Below are 12,765 nucleotides of genomic sequence, written 5' to 3' on the forward strand. Positions count from 1 at the left end.
ATTGAGTCGAGACCGAAATCTTTTAATAATTGGATTATCCATACAGCTTGTTGGCTTGCTTCAGTTAAGGCTACTAATTCTGCTTCTGTAGAAGAAAGTGTCACAATGTTTTGTTTTCTGGCAGCATAATGAATTGTTGAATTTCCTAATTTGAAAAGACAGCCACTTGTAGATTTTCTTCCATTGTTATCTCCAGCCCAATCTGAATCAGTAAAGCCTTCCAATATTAGTTCTTCATTTGTTCCAATACGCAACTTATAATTTCGAGTTCCTTTTAAATAACGCATTACTCTCTTTACTTCATTCCAATCTGTTGAATTAGGTTTGCTAACTTTTCTTGATAAAATAGAAATTGCTAATGCGATGTCTGGTCTAGTGTTTCCTGCTAAATATAACAACGAGCCAATTACTTTTCGATATTGATCATTGTTTTCTAAAATTTTATCATCTTCAATCTTGAAATATCCTGGGTCCAAAGGTATTTTTGAATCTTTTGCATTTTCCATATTGTTTTCTTTCAAAATTTTGTTGATGTATTCTTTTTGGTCCATATAAAATATACCATTTCTGTCTCTTGTTATTTGAATTCCCAAATATAACTTTAAAGAACCCAAATTTGTAATTTCAAAATTTGATTCTATGTCCTTTATTAAATCTTTAACTACTTTTTCATGCTTGCAGGCAATTATGATGTCATCAACATATATAAGAACATAAATAAAATCGTTTTGGTATTCTTTAACATATAAGCAATTATCAGCTTTTCCCCTTCTGAATCCGAATTTAATGAAAACATCATTTATTCGCTGATTCCAGCATCTTGCTGATTGCTTAAGGCCATATATGCTACGATTTAATTTACAAACCAGTTTTTCTTTTCCTGGTTCTACAAAACCTTCTGGTTGCTTGATGTAAATTTCGGTATCAATTTCACCGTTCAAAAATGCAGTTTTCACATCTATATGGTGTACAAACATATTTTTATAAGAAGCTACTGATAGTAAAGTTCTTAGTGTTGTTATCTTGACGACGGGAGCAAATATTTCATCGTAGTCCTGACCATATTTTTGCGAATAACCTTTCGCAACTAATCGAGCTTTGTACTTCTTATTACCATCAACCATTGATTTTATTTTATATACCCATCTACAGCCAACTAGTGTTTTATCTTTCGGCATTTCAACAAGATCCCATGTGTTATTCATTACCATGGAATTAATTTCATCTTGCATAGCCAAAAACCATTCATTGCTACTTGCGCTTTCGATAGCTTCTTTAAAACTTTTAGGTTCCTCTGAAGTCGATATCATATTTGCGTATCTTTTGGGTGGTATTCCTTTTGTAGATCTTGATGATACTCTTTGGTTGACTTGATTTTCTTCTTCAGAACTTGAATTATTATCTGCTGTTTCAAATCCAGCAAAATCACCGCTTTCAGAAGTAATAACATCGTCACTACTAATATCAATAACACTATCAGTTACTTCAGTATCGTTGTCTTCTGGAGTTGTTTTGAACTAATTCTGAATTTACATTTTGTTTTCCTTGTGGGTTAAATCAAACGATATTAATTCCGGAGACTTATCATCAACGTTTATTTCTTTTATAATTAATCTTGTATCTGTAGCAGACTTTTTATTTTCAAATTCACCATCAATAAAAGTGACATCTCTGCTTATGGTAATTCATCATTTTCTGGCTTTCAAAACCTATATGCTTTTGATTCCTCACTATAACCAGTAGAATTAGCTTCTTAGAAACAGGATCTAGTTTCCGAGTTTCTGTTTATTTATATGTACAAAAGCATAAGAACCAAATTTTCTTATAACTCTTGAATAATAAACGATTTAAGACTTCTGTCTTTAATGAAAGGGGAGGGAGAAGGAAAGAAAAGGGGCGGGCAACAAAGGGGAGAGACAAAAGGAAGGAACACGAGAGGAAAAGAAGAACAAAGGGAGAAAGGGAGGGAAGGAAACAAAGGGGACAGAGGAACAAGGGAACACGGACGGACGGACGGAGGACGGACGGACGGACGGACGGACGGACGGACGGACGGACGGACAGACGGACGACGGACGGACGGACGGACGGACGGACGGACGGACGGACGGACGGACGGACGGACGGACGGACAGACGGACGGACGGACGGACGGACGGACGGAGGACGGACGACGGAGGACGACGGACGGACGGACGGACGGACGGACGGACGGACGGACGGACGGACGACGGACGGACGGACGGACGGACGGACGGACGACGGACGACGGACGGACGGACGGACGGACGGACGGACGGACGGACGGACGGACGGACGGACGGACGGACGGACGGACGGACGGACGGAGAGGACGGACGGACGGACGGACGGACGGACGGACGACGGACGGACGGACGGACGGACGGACGGACGGACGGACGGACGGACGGACGGACGGACGGAGGACGGACGGACGGACGGACGGACGGACGGACGGACGGACGGACGGACGGACGGACGGGACGGAGGACGGACGGACGGACGGACGGACGGACGGACGGAGACGGACGGACGGACGGACGGACGGACGGACGACGACGGACGGACGGACGGAGGACGGACGGACGGACGACGGACGGACGGACGACGGACGGACGGACGACGGACGGAGGACGGACGGACGGACGGACGGACGGACGGACGGACGGACGGACGGACGGACGGACGGACGGACGGACGGACGGACGGACGGACGGACGGACGAGGACGACGGACGACGGACGGACGGACGGACTGACGGACGGACGGACGGACGGACGGACGGACGGACGGACGGACGGACGACGGACTGACGACGGACGACGGACGGACGTACGGACGGACTTACTACTTACTTACTACTTAATACTTACTTACTTACTTACTGACTACTTACTACTTACTTACTTACTTACTTACTTACTACTTACTTACTTACTTACTACTTACTTACTACTTACTTACTTACTTACTACTTACTTCTTTTTTTTATGGTTAATTTCATTTCAATCAGAATAATTTCTAAATGCAACTTGGACTTAAAGAATATCGGCTCCGATGACTTTATACAAAAGATAAGCAACTATAAAAACCTTTCCAATATGGATGAATTGGCTAAAGAATTTAAAACTCCCAAGGAACGAGTAAGTTTGCAATTTTAGACTTACCAATTTACAAGCCCCTGAACCAAAAATTTACTACCAATACATTTCTTCAAAGACACTTTAATAGTCTTCTTTGTCACATCTTATTTGCAGTTAGATGTCGTTTTTCTAGCCCTACAGCGTGAACTCTTCAAAGATTATCGCAGTGATTTCGATAAAAGGCCACTATTTAAACAGGGTTTAACCAAAATCACTGAACTATCACAATGTGATGTTCTAACAGGAGCTATTACAAATATCACACATTTTGGAGCTTTCGTTGATATCGGAGTAGAATGTGATGGTCTAATACATATTAGTAATATGGGTAAAATTAAATTAAATATTGGGGATCGTGTTACAGTATCCATAGTGCAGTTAGATGTTAAACGCAAACGTATTGGTTTACGTTTGGAAGAAATGCTAATGGAAACTGATACATCGTTTACGTTTGCTTGAGAAGGAACGGAATGAAAAGACCTAGTTTTAGAAACATTAACATAGAAGATATAAAAGGTATGTTCATATTTTTACTAAAAATTATTTAGTAAATATACATAATACAAAAATGACACACACTCTTGAACAAAGTGTATATTAAGTTTATATGTATAATAAATAATAAAAACAACAACTAAGATAGCAGTGTTTAAATACAATATTATATTTTTGCCAAACTAAGTAACTCTGTGTGTGTACAAAAAAAAAGGATTATATTGCTCTAAACACTGCAACGAATTCTTATTAAAACTGATTATTGTTTGAATATTTTGTCACTTATTTTAAAATGTTGTTAACATATTTTCTATTTATTGTATGTTCATCGTTTAAACTGTGGTTTCTTTTGTTTGTATGTATTGTTATGCACTGCAAAAAGGATAAATTATTTATTTCTTGAGAAAATCTTTACAAATAAACTTTTTCTATGTTTTTTTTTTGTCTTAAATCTCTCTAATTGATTAAATTATTCAATAAATATATTTTTTATATTATTTATTCGTTTTATTGCTTTATTTCTGCATAATTTTGATGATTTTTCTTGTTTATTTCATAGTGTAGTCTATAGTCTAGTATATATTGTAGTATATATACTCTAGTCTATATCCAAGTCTATAGTCTAGTTTAGTCTATAATCTAGACCAGTTTAATTTATAGTTAGCTATCGTTAAGGTATTTATTTCCCGTATATACGACTGTACTTTGATCTCTTAAAAGTTTGACGACGACGGCGAATGTTATCCTCAAAATCCAAATCATCTTTATAATCCTCATTATTATACTCTATATATTCGTCTTGAGCTTCTGGCAAATCTTGCAAAGGATTTAAAGTATTAGAAGGCGAAGATAATTCCAAATCACCAATGTGCTGAGCATTTTGACAGTTTTCACTTATTTCTCCATTAGGCAAACGGCACTTAGTTTTCTCCTGTTGCCAACTATCTGATAAATCAAAATTATCTTCTAAACCATAAGTATTATCGGAAAAAGAAGAACCTCCAAGTGGATACCATGAATACGAAGAGGGAAACATTTCCATAGTAGGACTAGTGAATGACATAAAACATCTACTGCATTCAGCTGGCAAGCCTCTCTGCAAGATGTGATAGTAGGTTAAACTTTGACAACGTCTACATATTAAATTTTCATAATTTTGAACACTTTGACTGCAGGCCACATAAGGCCAAGAAGGTATAGATCTGCATCTGTTGGTAGTTCTAGTATTATGTCGTCTATGTGGATGATAAGGTACATATTTAATTGTTTCCCGACAATTTTCTTCAATATAATCCTCATTTGAATCGAACATTAAGGGATTGCTATCGCATTGAGTCACACGTTTGGCCATTATTAGACGCGCTTTACATTGTTTGCCACACACCCGATGCCGTTTGTGATGACAACGTTTCGCCGATGAAAATTTCTTTAAATCACAACTTTTCGCCATATTCACCAATATACAACAAGGGTCAGTATTATTATAGCCCAAACCAAATTTACCACCCACTCTCGAAGTATTCTGATGAACATGCACTAAGTTATCATTGCGCACCGTTATATTACCCTGATGACTTTCGATAATATTCTGAATTTGATTAGACAAACGTATTATATTTGTGGTATTAAGCGGTGCTGCTTTTGCTGCCGAATACACTTCAGTATCATTAATACCCTGCACTACAATTTGCTCTTTCACCAGAAAAGGACAAACCGGACACTGTTTAGCACATGCAATAGGATCTTCAACACCTTCGCAGACATTTTTGCACTGCTCTAGATTTCTATGACACTCTTCATATTCTTTCAAAGTGGGTTCATCATAATGTTGCAGTTGAGTGTGTATCACTATGGCCCTACCCTCTACCACCTCTTTGCTGGTATAACTTGAATTTGTGCCTTCTAGTATAGTGATGTTTTCGTACTTTTCGTTGATATTCGTTGCCTGTATTGTTAATAACAAATTGCCAAGTAATGCCAAAAGAAATACCTTAAAATAAGGAATTTTTATTTAATATTAAAAAATTAATTGGTCATTTATTTGCTTACTTTGGACTTCATTATTTGCGAAATTTAATAAAACTTTTACTTTTTTTAATAAAATTTGGATACAACTGCATTCATTTGAAATGAAAACAGTACTGAATATGAAAAAATGTTTATATTTTTGTTTCCATTTGATATTTAATCAATTTGGGTATTTTAATGATAAAGGGTGTTTTAATGATAATGAATTCAGTCATCGATTATAACTACCCAGCAAAAAAAGACGTGCAAAAAAGTAGTAAATGCATGCACTGATAATGAACTGGTTCATATTTAGATGAAACATGCATGATTTTAAAATTAGTGTGTCAGTGGGTGGCCAGTTGTCCGCAGAACTTTGTCCTGGCTGGTTAGTTGGTTGAGGTTCCTTCGGAATCCAAGTAGTGGCTGTTGTTTAAACTCAAATTCGCGGGTAGAGAATGTCTGTTAAAGGACTGATGTAATATTTCAGGATAAGTTCGGTGCTGTTGCCGAAGTCAACAGATACCCCACAGAGGAGTGACTATAGAACAAAGCGTAGGAAATGAGTTGGTGTTAGGTATTCATACCAAGAATGAGTGTGTTGGAATAATGGGAAGTGTGCTGGGTTGAATGGTGATGGATGAAAGGTATCTTATACAAGTGATACCATTAAATTTTCCTCCCTTGTCCAGGTATGTTCAGGCTAAACTCTGTTCATATCTGATTTACCACAGTGTGTTCTCTGTGAGTAACTAACCACGCAGATGGGATGTCCGAAACACGAATCCATCAAATAAGACGAGGACATTGATGGATTAGTGTTTCGGACTACCGAATACGTCTCTAGGTGCTGTTACCGACTCAACAAAGGCCATCCCATCTGCGTGGCTGTAAACGGAAGTGAGTTTATACAAGTGATACCATTAAATTTTCCTTCCTTGTCCAGGTATGTTCAGGCTAAACTCTGTTCATATCTGATTTACCACAGTGTGTTCTCTGTGAGTAACTAACCACACAGATGGGATGTCCGAAACACGAATCCATCAAATAAGACGAGGACATTGATGGATTAGTGTTTCGGACTACCGAATACGTCTCTAGGTGCTGTTACCGACTCAACAGAGGCCATCCCATCTGCGTGGCTGTAAACGGAAGTGAGTACTTGAGCAAAGTGGCTTGTACATGGACCGGCAGAACAATGTACAAAAATTGCCACCCGCGTGTAAGATAATCAAAGGGGCGTTGGTGAGTCGTAACAAAAGCTCACCCTGTGGGTGAAAGAAACCACCGTGAAATTAAGCCAGCACGGCAGGTGTTCATGTATAGCACTTCGACATTAATTTGTTTATAGTCGGGACTATAGAACAGTCTATAGTCGATACAATAGAAGAGTTCATAGTATCGACTATAGAACCGTCTATAGTCGAGATTATAGAAAAGTTTATCGAGACTATAGAACAATCTATAATAGGGACTATAGAACAGTTATAGAATATTATAGAACAGTATATAGTCGTTACTATAGAACAGATTAGAGTCTAAACTATATAACAGTCTAGAATGAGATATTAAATATCCAAGTAAGTATTAAGTTTTGTTTTATTATTAATATAAAATATAAATTTAGATAACTTTGCCAGATAATCTCCTATAAAAGATGTATAGTTCTTGATTAAGTGATATTTTCTACTCATTGACACCAATGATCAAAACAACCATCTTGTTGTTGACAACCATATGAGCCCAAGTTGTAAGCGCAATACTTTTGCTGATCATAAAAATCGCATCTATGTGAGGGACAAGAATAACGATAACAGTAAGGGGAACAACGTGACATATTGTTAATGGCACAACCGGAACAATCATAACCACCTAAAGGAAGAATATGGTAAATATTGTTTAAAAATTTAATAAAAAAAGTGTTTTCTATACCTCCAATTGGACCACAATTTCCCTGCATTTGGCAGTCGTATTGCATGGGAGGCATTACCAGATATTGGGGTCTGGAGTATATACTAGGAGGTTGGAGATAGATAATAGGAGCAACACAAAAGTCACCACATTTACGAGAACGACGACTATAACATTGCCAACGATTGTTACGTTGCTCACACATGCGTGGCGTCTTGACTATGCAACATTTTGTGCTTGAAGGTGGTGGCTGTGTTGCTGTTGTTTCGGTTGAAATTTCCTCTTCACAATCCCCATAATCATGGTTGCATTCATTATTGTTATTGAATTCATCGTGTATAGTCATGGAGGCATTAACCACAATATTATTGACATTATTAAGTACAATATCCGGTTTGGTTTGATTAAATTTTGTTATAAAGTTATAATTAAATGTTAGATTCTGAACAATAGGTTCGGGCACAGAACATCTATGTCCTGTCCAAACAGTACCGTCGGGACATTCAATTATTATACAGCGACCATTTTCCATTTGTGAGCCACGAGGACAATATAACAAATGACATTCCTGTCCAATAAGAATGGTGCCTGGAGGACATTTGATAATGGGTGCCGGCGGGGGAGGATGTGTAGTGATGGGCGGCTCATAAGGTCGGGTAGTTTCTGGTGGTGGTGGTGGTAAAGTTGTTGGTGGCGGGTTTGTTACAGTTGTTGGCGGTGTTTGACAATTGGGAGTTGTTGTATTAACACAGGGCGGAGATAGGCCAACACATGGAATTGTTGAACCCACACAAGGAGTAGTTGATCCACAACCAGGTGTATTAGAACAATTGGTAGGATAGGCGCAATTATTTAATGTTTGACATGGTTGAGAACAAGGACAACATGTTTGTTGAATCACACAGCCCGAAGTTTGACAAGGAGTAACCGGACATGGGTTATTAGTAGGATAAGTGGGTACAGGCTGCAGAGGATAGCCACAATTATTTAATGTTTGACATGGTTGAGAACAGGGACAACATGTTTGTTGAATAACACAGCCCGAAGATTGACAAGGAGTAACCGGACATGGGTTATTAGTCGTATTAATGGGTACAGGCTGAACTATGGGATACGGTGTTACTGGTGCATTTGGACATGGTACATCAACTGCTTCACACAAATTTATTTCCAATGCCTAAATGTTCGAAAGAAACAACATTATTTTTATAATAACAACATGTTCCAATCATGTTATGAACTTACAAAAATTGCGAAACCAATTAACAAATAATTTCGTATAATCATTGCTCTGCGAAGCGTTTAAATGAACATTCCCATCAAAAGTAAAAATTCATACTAATATAGAACTGCATATTTTTATTTGAAATAAAAATCATAAAAAAATTATCAATGTTTATAAAATTGACCTTTTTTCATTGAGGTCATGATCTGTTATCAGTTGTAACGTAAAAATATGATTTTTTCAGCATAGCTTCTAACAAATCTACAAAAAAAGCTTTCGCATAATCAGTGTGATTTGAGTTGCTTTCGGAAACACAGAAGAAATGGAAAAAGTGCGAATTTTTCTAACGCTTGTTCTTGTGGCAAATATTATTATTGTTAACTTTAAAGTAATTCAGACACAAACTGTTGACCTGGTTAGTAATGATGCTCCTGTTGCAGAATTTTATTCGGATGAAATTATATTTTTCGTATTTTGTTTCTTTTTAAAAGAAGTAAAGGGATATTTCTTCTAAAATCAAATCACTTTCGGTTTAAAAAAAAAAAAAAAAATTTAAATTTATTTTGTAATTGTTTGATTATTAACAAAATTAAGCGGAACTTAAAAAATATTGCAAAATTGATCGCAATAAATGCAACGTAATTGAACATTATTTGATGAAAATGTGTGACAGACAAAGCTTCCTTCTTTTTGAATTATGTTTTAAAAAAAATTTTAATCTACAGATTATTTCTTAACGTTGTTGATGTAGCTGAATGTTTCAATATGTTGTTTTAATCTATTGAATCTAAATATTTGAAGTATTTTAAATAATCTAAAATATTGAAGTATTTTAAATAAATCAATCGAATCAATACCTCTATCTATCCATATATCTATCCATATATCTATCTATCTATCTATCTATCTATCTATCTATCTATCTATCTATCTATCTATCTATCTATCTATCTATCTATCTATCTATCTATCTATCTATCTATCTATCTATCTATCTATCTATCTATCTATCTATCTATCTATCTATCTATCTATCTATCTATCTATCTATCTATCTATCTATCTATCTATCTATCTATCTATCTATCTATCTATCTATCTATCTATCTATCTATCACTCTATCACTCTATCTATCTATCTATCTATCTATCTATCTATCTATCTATCTATCTATCTATCTATCTATCTATCTATCTATCTATCTATCTATCTATCTATCTATCTATCTATCTATCTATCTATCTATCTATCCATCTATCTATTTATCTATCTATCTATCTATCTATCTATCTATCTATCTATCTATCTATCTATCTATCTATCTATCTATCTATCTATCTATCTATCTATCTATCTATCTATCTATCTATCTATCTATCTATCTACCCATCTATCTATATATCTATCTATCTATCTATCTATCTATCTATCTATCTATCTATCTATCTATCTATCTATCTATCTATCTATCTATCTATCTATCTATCTATCTATCTTTATTTCTAAACTCCAACAATTACCTATTTTGGATATTTCAATTAGTCTTTTAAAAGATGTCCGGAGGGATATACCTTTCACACGGATGGCTTATGCTATCCTAACGAATATAAACCATTTCCACCAAATAACATCAATCAAACACAAACGGCAAGCTCTTACAGATGTCCACAAGGTTATATACTTTACACGGACAATTTATGCTATCCAATCAAAATTAAGCCATGCCCGGTTGATAGCAAAAACACTACAGAAACGCCTGCAACAACTGCAACAACACTTCCGACAACTGCAACAACACTTCCGACAACTACAACAACAGAATCTACGACAACAACCAGAATGCCTATACCATCTGAAATAATCAAAACCCGCTGTCCAACGGGTTCAATTATGTTAAAAAATAAATGTCGTAAAATCATATGTTCTATGGGAGAATACTATAAAGGCAATTGTCTGAAACCAGTATGTCCAGAAGGTTTAATATGGCGTGGTAAAAAATGCCAAAAACCCGGCTATCTAACAACAATAATAGAAATTAATAATGAAATTATTAATGAACAGAATGAAAAACCTATAACCCTAGAAAGAAGCCAAACAAATGAAGTGATTTATTACACAACCACAACAACTCAAAAACCTTTAACTACAGTTAGATCAATAATGAGTTCGACTACCGAAAGCCCAATTAAATCGAACGTGTCCTCAACTAATAATGATGCTAATAATTCCTGTTGTAAAGTCTTTACACCAAGAATTTGTAAATTATATGGCCAAAAATGGGTTTGTTTTAATCGTAAATATCACAGGTGTGATAAACGTATTTGCACAATGCCTGTGATTTATTTGAAAGCACCCGAAATTCTTTACGAACCTCCAGTTCTGATTATGCCGCCTAATCCTCAATTTAATATGTATAAAAGCAGGGATTCCGATATTAATTTAAGTAAGTAAAAATTTTTTTTTTCTAATTTTTAAAAGATTAGAATTGAATTCAAGTGAGGAACATTAGTTAAATCGGATAATTTCAGACGTATTGGTTCTGATGACTTTAGAATCAGACCAGTCAATAGTCTGGACTATAGGTCAGTCCATATTATTGGCTATTAAATAAACTATAATTTTACTGTATCTTAAATCTATAGCCTTAACTATAGATCAGTCTATAGTCTTGACTATAGATTAGTCTATAGTACTGGCTATAGATTAGTCTATAGTCTAGCCTAGTTTTACTATCTACTAGTCTATAGTGATCACTAAAGATCAGTCTATAGTCTTGACTTTAGACTGATCTTTAGTAGTCTTGACTGTAGTTTTAAAGTCTTGAGTATCGATCAGTCTATGGACTATCGCCTTAGCTAAAGCATAGAATAGGTTTCTATTTTAACTTCAAATTGCAATTATCCTCCTTATTAATTTGATTTCTTTACCCCCCCCAGATGCTGATTGTTCCGGCTGTGCTGCACGTCATTCAGAGACTTGTTCACCCTATTGCTATAGATACATTTGTCCAAATAATTCTTGTGGATATATGGATTTAAATGAATATTGCAATTACTATCCTGGACAAAATGGTTGCCAACCCACAGATGGTTGTCTTTGGAATTGGTGTTAAGTTTATAAATTAATAAACATTTAACTAAAAATGTAAGACACAGATTCTAAAATTGATATTTTTAATATCGAGTAGAATTGTCAACGATATTATATATTTCAATTTATAGTGAAAATTTAAATTTAAGAAATTTAAATAATGATATGATAATAAAAAAAAGAACAACTTTTAAATTTGTGTTTATTTTGGAAGTATTTTATTTATTTTGTTTAACTATTTTTTCACATGGTTTTTGTTTGTTTGTTTTTTTTTTCTTCTTCTTTGTTTAATTGTTATTGTTTTGTCGATAATATAACAGTTTTATTATTATTTGTTTTACACTTTTTTTTGTTAATAATTTTATAGATTATTTGTTTGTTTATTGTTAAGACTAAGTTCATTTTAATTATTTTTATGTTGTAATGAGAAATGTGAAATATTTTATTCTTTTTAAAGAAAATCTTAATAATGTGTTAGAAAACTTGTTGTAAAAGAAATATATTCTTCTTAAATTGTTTTGTTAACTAAAACATTTTTAAGATTTTCTTTGTAAATGCTTATTTATTAAATATTTTTTTTTTTTTTTTAATTTTTTAATACGCTTTGTTTGTTTTTTAATCATAAGTGTGTTTTTGTATTTTGAATACATTATTAATAAATTATATTTTTTTTCTTATATTTTTCTTGTTTCATAACTAGTTTTATTAGAATTTTTAAATACATATTCGTTTGTTTTTAAATATTAAAATCATACATGACATGTGTATTTATTTCTTTTAGTTTTTTCTTTAAGCATAAAATGTTTTTTATTAAAAATGTAAACTTTTTTTTCGTAACATTTTATTTTGTTTTATTGTTAAGCCTTAAAAAA

At 34.7% G+C, this 12,765-nt stretch overlaps 3 protein-coding genes across 4 annotated transcripts; 1 reads left to right on the forward strand and 2 right to left on the reverse strand.

Moving 5' to 3' along the window:
• Positions 1-4,165: 4,165 nt before the first annotated feature.
• Positions 4,166-5,795, reverse strand: LOC119612781. Its single transcript, XM_037968643.1, has 2 exons — positions 5,709-5,795; positions 4,166-5,649 (listed from the first exon to the last, which is right to left on the reverse strand). Exons 1-2 carry the CDS (start codon positions 5,718-5,720, stop codon positions 4,339-4,341), a joined length of 1,323 nt encoding a protein of 440 aa, XP_037824571.1. The 5' UTR covers positions 5,721-5,795; the 3' UTR covers positions 4,166-4,338.
• Positions 5,796-7,247: 1,452 nt separating this feature from the next.
• Positions 7,248-8,939, reverse strand: LOC119612784 (zonadhesin-like). Of its 2 annotated transcripts, XM_037968650.1 has the most exons (4): positions 8,823-8,939; positions 8,600-8,754; positions 7,599-8,464; positions 7,248-7,538 (listed from the first exon to the last, which is right to left on the reverse strand). In XM_037968650.1, the coding sequence occupies exons 1-4, from the start codon at positions 8,862-8,864 to the stop codon at positions 7,357-7,359; spliced, it is 1,245 nt and encodes a 414-aa protein (XP_037824578.1). In that variant the 5' UTR covers positions 8,865-8,939; the 3' UTR covers positions 7,248-7,356. The 2 variants fall into 2 exon arrangements, with proteins under 2 accessions (XP_037824578.1, XP_037824577.1); XM_037968649.1 differs by having other exon boundaries at positions 7,599-8,754.
• A 29-nt stretch (positions 8,940-8,968) lies between these two features.
• LOC119612785 lies at positions 8,969-12,085 on the forward strand. The gene is made up of 3 exons (XM_037968651.1): positions 8,969-9,217; positions 10,346-11,246; positions 11,740-12,085. Exons 1-3 carry the CDS (start codon positions 9,125-9,127, stop codon positions 11,913-11,915), a joined length of 1,170 nt encoding a protein of 389 aa, XP_037824579.1. The 5' UTR covers positions 8,969-9,124; the 3' UTR covers positions 11,916-12,085.
• Positions 12,086-12,765: the final 680 nt, after the last annotated feature.

Source organism: Lucilia sericata, unplaced genomic scaffold (assembly GCF_015586225.1).
Source record: "Lucilia sericata isolate MDLA Ls3-8-SP2 unplaced genomic scaffold, ASM1558622v1 Contig001830F_arrow, whole genome shotgun sequence".
NCBI lineage: Eukaryota > Metazoa > Arthropoda > Insecta > Diptera > Calliphoridae > Lucilia > Lucilia sericata.

What these genes read in the sequence shown, in the direction of transcription:
- LOC119612785 (XM_037968651.1), top strand. Translation starts at nt 9,125, where the DNA reads ATGGAAAAAGTGCGAATTTTTCTAACGCTTGTTCTTGTGGCAAATATT. An exon ending in AGACACAAACTGTTGACCTG is followed by an intron (nt 9,218 to 10,345) that starts GTTAGTAATGAT and finishes TATTTCAATTAG; the next exon opens with TCTTTTAAAAGATGTCCGGA. An exon ending in GGATTCCGATATTAATTTAA is followed by an intron (nt 11,247 to 11,739) that starts GTAAGTAAAAAT and finishes TACCCCCCCCAG; the next exon opens with ATGCTGATTGTTCCGGCTGT.
- LOC119612784 (XM_037968649.1), bottom strand. Translation starts at nt 8,864, where the DNA reads ATGATTATACGAAATTATTTGTTAATTGGTTTCGCAATTTTT. An exon ending in TAATTGGTTTCGCAATTTTT is followed by an intron (nt 8,755 to 8,822) that starts GTAAGTTCATAA and finishes TCGAACATTTAG; the next exon opens with GCATTGGAAATAAATTTGTG. An exon ending in AAATTGTGGTCCAATTGGAG is followed by an intron (nt 7,539 to 7,598) that starts GTATAGAAAACA and finishes TTCTTCCTTTAG; the next exon opens with GTGGTTATGATTGTTCCGGT.